Raw genomic sequence first — 7,731 nt, forward strand, 5'->3', positions numbered from 1 at the left:
GTATTGTTAAAACAAATTCGCCACGGGAGGAGCTGGAAATCACGGGTGCCCATCTAGCTGGACGACATCATCAAGGGTCACCGAACGTGAAGGAGCATCTCGTGCAGTTGCGCGTCAAATCGCTGTTCGACACGGAGGACCTGCTGGCGCACGTCGGGATAGCCGAGGTGAAGCAGTTCATTGAGGATAACCCACACCCGCGGCTGTCGAGACTGCTGGCGGAGGCATCGCTGAAGAAAATAAGTAACGGCGTTCTCGTGCTTTAGCTCTAAGGGAACATTTGCCATCTATTCACCGAGGCCATAGAAACTGAGAATGAAGGTTTGTTAAGATTGAACCACAATTAACCGTCCTAAGCGCGGATAGTTGAAACTAACCCAGGAACATACCTTTCGGACATTTTGGTTAAATACTATCAACCCATGTTGCTTGTTTCAGGTTGCACATAACTGCGAATTAATTGCCCAATACATTACTAGTCCTTACAGTAACTAACATTAATTACATATACATTAGAGGGGGGCAACCTTCCTAAAGGCTTTCGGGTTCTTGTCAATAGGGACAAGCCTACCGTGTGTAGGATTTCAATGTAGCTTACCTCGGTCAGCTTACAAACTATAGTGCGTTCATTATGGCTCTGTCATCACGTGGCGTGGTCTTGCGAGGCCTGCCACCTGCCCTGCGTGACTCGGTGGTGCCCTGCTCAGCGACCCGCTTGAACAAATGAGGTATCTTTCTCGACTGATCAACCGAATTCGTTACTGTAATACACATTCTTTTGACATGATTTTAATTCTGAATCGATTCATTCTTTCATGTTTTGCTTCTAACGTATAAAATATATCGCGTGCCATGGTAAATTTACATTCACTAGAGCGTTTTTGAAGCCTTTTCCAGCTTCTTTTAATCATTTTCACTATTTCACAATCAGTACCTATACTGTTATCGAAAAGAAAATGAAAGTAGCTTATGAACTACTAAATGGAAAGGACTTTTCCTACAAATAATTTTATCTAAAAATTGTCTTATTTCCCTTCTGCCGTAGGTTTCAAATGCTTTGCGTTTCATGAAATCTTTAACACCGGTAACATTTTGATTCGAATAAAACCAAAGAGCAGCAAAGTACTCTGCAAACAACCTGTGATTGAAGATCGGTGTGTTGGTTTTTGCAACCGCCAATGATCAATTTTTAACATTTTGCATGTAGCGTAATGCAGTATCGTCAATAATTTCTTGATATCCTCTTCTACAAAACTGTTCATCATGTTTAGATGTAAAACGGACAGCTCGCACCCTTTCATGGTGTGTAATGAGATTATTTCTTCTTCTAAATCAATGCAATGTTTTACCAATGGCCTCAACAACTTTACTCCCATCGATAAAAACGAGGTAACTGTTATGTCTTGCAGAATGTCTTCTAAAATTTTAAAATCAATACCACATGTCCTTGCTTGTTTTGAAACATCTTCACTGTGGCTTCTAATTCGTTTCTCAAAACATAGAAAAGCGTACGATTCGAAAAACGATAGTATTTCAAATACGGCATTCTTGTTATCTGACGCGATTTCGTCAAATTCATTCAACTAAACAAGGATTTCTTTGTTGTTAAACCTATGTACGAATATTAATTCCTCAGGCGAAACGATGAATATGGTAATCATTTCTTTGTAAGTTATTCCAATCTACGTGACTACGAATAGAATCAACCATACTACTGCCAGAAGGGTATTCTGTAACTAACGTTTTAACATCTTACTTACTAATCGTAAACAGTGCATTTTTATCGATGAAAGGTCTTCCCACGTGATGGTCAGCTAAGCAACTCGACACGGTATGGATTATGATCGGTATGGACAGCTTCTGCTGATAGGCTGCACCAGCAAGATAGTCTGATTCCTAGATTTCTTTGTTTTTCAGAAGCACCATCATTGGAGTACTTTCAATCTTACTCCTTTTCTCCATATGCTTTGCTAGAATCGCTCTTATAAAACGTTCCAAAATTACCGGCACTGTCGTTCGTTGGCGATGCGTTTGCTAAGAGTATTGGTTGGGAGATTGCTTCATTTAAACCTTTCTTCTTTCAATTTAAATTGCCAGCATTCACTTCTCTTGACTCTTACAAACCATCGTCCTTAAGATTTGATTCCGATGAAGTTAAGTGTTGTTCGAAGAATGCTTCATTATCATCGTTGTGGTGATTTTTTTTATCGAAACATTCTTTCCATTCCAACGTTTCGTTTAAACCTTCAGCTCCAGGATTTTGAAGTCTGTAAAGAGATTTTTGGAAACTTAGTTAATCGTCTACAATTATAAAATGTAAAATAGGTGGTATGTGGGCGGTATGCAGGATAGTATTAGCTTCGATTGATATATCTTTTTCCAAAACTAGACTTCGACAAACGACTTTTTCCGAAACGAATTGATTTATAAGCATTTTAATTAATAAATTCATTGAGCAAGTTTAAAGTAGCAAGTAGCTTAAAACAGCAAGCAGCAAGCAGTATGGAGCATAAAACAGCAAGCCGCATGCGAATTGACAAAATAAAAACTGCGCCCTGGAGAATTGTAAATTTTATGTAAATGTAAATGTAAATTTTATTTGTTATGGTATAACGGACGTTGAACGATGTAAATATTTTACACTTTTTACGGCAGGAAAACCAAACGTGTTGGTATGATGGATGATTTTATAAATTTTCGAAAAAATCACCAAATAATTAAGCACAATTCGCGTGCGAAACAAGTAGAATTTTACCCGGCATAGCTTAGAACCTCTATGCCTCTATTTCTTAATAAGATGTACCCGTTTTCCTATAAAAAATAAACACTTCCCAATAAATTTTTGTAACGTTCAAATATATCTGGAGCCGCGACAGCCGAGCGATAGTGACGGTGTGGGTTCGCATCCCGACTGAGACCGGACCCACCCTCGTACGAAAGGACTGTCTATTCACGTACCCAAACGGAAAAATGCTAGTGAGCATTACCAAGCCGATCGTTATAAAAAGAAGAAGATTGTTCTTACGGTTGAGGACCTACGATGTCATGGGCGGAAGCAGAGGGAGAGGAGAGACAAAACTACTGATGTAGAGGCCCTACCCCTCTTAATCTTTTTCTTCGTTCAACTTAATCTTTTTCTTCCCTTCCTTAAGGACTACGGTATTACCTTGAGGTATATAAACAGCTATATGGAAATCCCCATTTGTTTTAAGCAACTAGCAACGAAGAGAAGGAGGTAGAAACAATCGAGCGGTAAAAGGACGTGATACAGGAAGTAATTTCTTCTTGCTGGCAACGCAGACACTTTGAGCTCGCCGTGGTTTACCATGAAATTTCAGCATTAAGCAAAATGGACGTATTTCTATGATAGCCCTTGATGATGTCCAGTCTCAGAAAACGGTACAGCACGGGATAGCGACGAGGAAAGGTAGCGCTGGGACGAGCGCACCTCCTCCAAGCTATCCAGCAAAATGGCGTTCCCAGCGGGTCGTAGCTTAGATGTAGCACAAGAGGCAAACTGTCCTCAAGCCATAAAGAAGATGGGGAATACGAGCGAAAATTTAGAAAATTACAATCATTTAACGAATTTAAGCATGAATAAACTTTCTTTGCTTCTACTTACATTGCACATGAAATAATCTCCGATGGTCACGATCTTCCTGAGAGCAGGTTGTGGGAAAATGATGTACCCGACGATCTTCCTTTAGAAATATCTGCGTCCGACGTTGCCACTTTCGGCATTGGTTCGTTGATTCAACGAAAGAATTGTCTCAATGTGTGTCCAGCTTGTCTTGGATCGCTGAATAACGCCAACTTCACACTTGTTTCACTCCTTTGTCACTCGTTAGTTAATACACTTGAACTGGAAGCAAGCTGAAACTATCTCAGATTCGGAAATACAGCCAACAGATAAGCGATACAAATTATGTTAGATAAGAAGCAACGTTCTGGTCCTATGTCCACGCGTCGTCATCACTATTTGTTGCGATCTAGCTCACCGACATGGACGCTGGATCAACAGTTGCCGCTTACCAGAAGGCTACCCCAGCATTTAGCTCGCTGATATGCCCGATGTAGTCTTTGTAAATGCTGCTTACATCGCCCTCGCTGGACCGACCAAGTAGCATTTTATTTTCCTCAATAGTTCCTCGAGTTGGTTTTGGATTTGATGCAGATGATGCTTGGATTTTGATTGCAGATGATATCCGCGAAATTCCACATGGTTACATGGTCATAAGTGATTTTTTCTGATATCACTTCCGGCTGCATTCCGGAAATGCAAAACACTTAGGCCTGTTGGTGCTCACGCTGATGTTGAAGATTTTTCTATAATCTTTGCTAAGTGAACTGCTCACCGCGGTGGTACGATTGGAAAAGAAAGATCACTTGTAAAAACTATAGTGACAGTCCAAAAAACGGCTTAACCAAGGTAGGTTCTGTGAGAGGTGGACGCATAGCCTCGTCGTGACAGCCATAGTGAAATTGATTTTTGACATTTGTTCTGATTTTTGTTTATTAAAAAAAGCTCTCATCGCTGGTCAAAGCTTTACGCAAACACATGCGTTTTTCATCTGTCAAACTAACACAGCTTTCTGCTCCAAGTAATACTTTAACTTTTAAAAATCCCCATTAAAAAGAGCATACAATCTCGTTAAAATGTGCTAGGAACAATATTTACTATTGACATATAAAAACGCAAGAGTCTGCGGCAAGAATCAAACTTGTTTGTAGTATTTTTTGGGGCCACAAGATGCTTTATATCGGTGCTAAATATAAAAGGTGTTATGCACTTAAACCATCCTTGGAAGCGCAATAGCGTGAAGCATCCACCAAAGGAAGATAGCCGAATATCAAAGGAAACATGCAAACATTTACCATGGTTAAAGTAGAGCCTAACGAATTCTGAACTATGTCTTGATGAATCAACAATATTTAGAACAAGGTTCCAAAAGATAGAATGTTTATTTACGATGCAATATAATACACAATTTGAGTTTGGAAAACAAAACTTTCAACTTCCTCTATTACTCCGAAATGTGATAAAAATGAAAATTCGAATCCAGACGTTTTGGTCACCCGACCCGACCCTGACGTTACTATGTGTTGTGGACAGATCACTTAAGTCTCTCAACTGCTCGAATTAAGCGACAGGATCGAGATGACAGGATCGAGATGCCAAGGAGGACCACGTGCTGTGCTTCGGGCGCATGGGCGCAGCCATCGCGATATCGTTCGGGCGCAGCCATTGCGATCGTGTCTCGGGAGATCGATGACACGGAGCGGCGAGCAGATCATCGCTGACTACCAAAGGGCACGCACCAAAAAGCACGCTAAGAGTATTCGTCCCTAGTGTCGTGTGTTAAGGTCTTATTTATTATTTTAATGTGTCGAAATATATGTTAAGTTTTAAAGTGTAGACCAGTTGTGTTTCACTAGGCGACGTGCAAGGAAAACAATATATCACACGAACTAAAGAACACAAAACTATGTGTATGAAAAATATAAAAGAACGTTGTAAACCTTCGAACTTATTAACCCTAGGTTACTTATTTCGAATCCAACAACCACTTTTGCAGATAAATTAACTAAATATTGGGGAGTTCGCAGACCCGCAGAGCCTAGACGAATACGAAATGCCAAGTGTCATACCAATAATCCAAGAAATTGCCCATTGTGCGGACTGTATGTCAACAGATTGTTTGACATCTGCCTTCATATCAAAACAAACAATTCGGCAGAAGTCTTCCGATCAAAATAGACGGCCGGTGGAAAACATCTCTGATTCCCATGCCTGCTAGGCTCTTTTTCTGACGAAATTTTAGTGCCAGTGGCCGATTTAAGTATGGGATCTCAGCAACGAACGTGCCCTTTAAATCTGCTCCCGTTCGAGGTACGGTAGGCACCCTAGACGGCTATTTATTGAAGTGAAATTTTAGCTTCATGTGCTCTCGTTCTAGGTGCTGTGCAAAATATTCGACCAGCTTGACCTGCGGAGTGTTAAAAGTGCGTCCCTTACCTGTCAACGCTGGGAGCAGATAATCTTTTCGAATCACTATATCAAACGGTTTACCCTATACGTTGCTTGCTCAGGGCGCAGCATTTCTTCGTCAACATCAACCACGTACGGCATGGCTAAGCGATCCCTATTTGTTCTACTTGTTTGAACCAATAGCTCTTCTTTCTTCGTCTGTTCTTTTCCAACAGCGGCAAACACGAGATGAAACATTTAGCCCGCCTGATAAAAGCCTCCAAACGTTGCTATCCCAATCTGACGCTCGAGTTCGATCGGCGGAGCGAATTTACGGACCACGCATTTCACATGCTGTTCGAGAGCTTAAGCTGCCAAAAGCTGGACCATTTGGTCGTCCTAAAGCTGGTGCTGAAGGCGGACCCGGACCTGATGGTGATGATGGTCGTCAATGCCGTGCCGGAAATGAGCCGCCTGGCCGCGCTTCACATCACGCTCGGCTGTGGATACGGGGTCGCGATGAGTCAGCCCGAGTTCCACTTGCATCTGAAAAGTGCCTCCTTGCGGCATCTGGAGCTGAAAGCATTCTTGCCGGACTCGATGAACCTACCTTCGCTGAAGTCGCTCGAAGTGTCCCTTCATCTGAAGGCCGACATGATCTACGGCCACTCGTTGCGCCAACGAGATGAAATGCCGTACAGCCTGCAGCTGGAACGTCTCGAAGAGCTGACGTTCAGCCAGCCTCCGTCGTGCGTCAAATGGCATCCGTCGGCGCAAAAGACCAACCGACCGGGGTACAAGTTTCGCTTCTACCAGCAACTGACGGGGCTCAAAAAGTTACACCTGTTCGAGAACAAGACGCCCGAAAACATCTTCCTGGCGATTTGCGATTCGTGTACCTGCCTCACGGAGTTGTGGATCGAAGGGCTACAAATTCTCGATCCGAACGCTCCCCGCCACCTAACAAAGCTTCCCTTTCTACGCCGGCTGACAGTTAACGAGTTCATCGCACCGTCACGGATATCGTTCCAGTCCGCCCACCTGCCCAACCTGGAGCACCTCCAGCTCGGTAGAGGCACGTTTGCTTACGACTCCTTCCGGGTGCTCGGTACCGTCAAGTCACTCCAGCTGCAGGTAACGGTGAAGAACATCGAGGAATCGATGCGTGCGATCGCGCAACACATGCACAATCTGACGGTGCTGAGCTTGAACCTCGACGCCATGCCTGACTGCGACCCGCTCGTCGTGCTACAATCGCTGCATCTGCTAACGACAGTCCGGGAGTTGGTGTTGGAGGGCGGTTTTTTCCATCAGTACACGTACCAACCTCCCAACGCAAAGCCCATGCCGGAGCTACAGAAACTTCGCTTTCGCGACTGTCGGATGCATTCGCGGGAACTTCCCTGGCTAAGCCGTATGTTCCCCAATCTGACGGTGCTCGATATGCGCCAATGTCAATTTCTCTAGATTTACTGCAACAAACTCTACTGTATGGGATGTGATGGACGCCGAGCTGTGTCCGATAATGTGATGTTACAATATCGATTGTAGGTAACTAAATGTATGCGCTGTGCTTATTTAAATTGTATTGTTGAAAGTTACATATTTGCGAAAATAAAATATGAGCTGTCATTTTAACCAAATCATTCGGATTATGGTCAATCTATCGTTATTGTTTAAAATACTTAACGGCTTTTTCTCAAATGGAAATTAATTAACTATTAAATTAACTATTCATTCTGAGACACACGTTGATGATTAAA

At 42.7% G+C, this 7,731-nt stretch overlaps 1 protein-coding gene across 1 annotated transcript; it reads left to right on the forward strand.

The window, feature by feature from the left end:
* Positions 1 to 5,749: 5,749 nt before the first annotated feature.
* Positions 5,750 to 7,613, forward strand: LOC131272781 (uncharacterized). The gene is made up of 3 exons (XM_058274634.1): positions 5,750 to 5,890; positions 5,958 to 6,121; positions 6,205 to 7,613. Exons 1-3 carry the CDS (start codon positions 5,843 to 5,845, stop codon positions 7,433 to 7,435), a joined length of 1,443 nt encoding a protein of 480 aa, XP_058130617.1. The 5' UTR covers positions 5,750 to 5,842; the 3' UTR covers positions 7,436 to 7,613.
* Positions 7,614 to 7,731: the final 118 nt, after the last annotated feature.

Source organism: Anopheles coustani, chromosome 3, assembly GCF_943734705.1.
Source record: "Anopheles coustani chromosome 3, idAnoCousDA_361_x.2, whole genome shotgun sequence".
NCBI lineage: Eukaryota > Metazoa > Arthropoda > Insecta > Diptera > Culicidae > Anopheles > Anopheles coustani.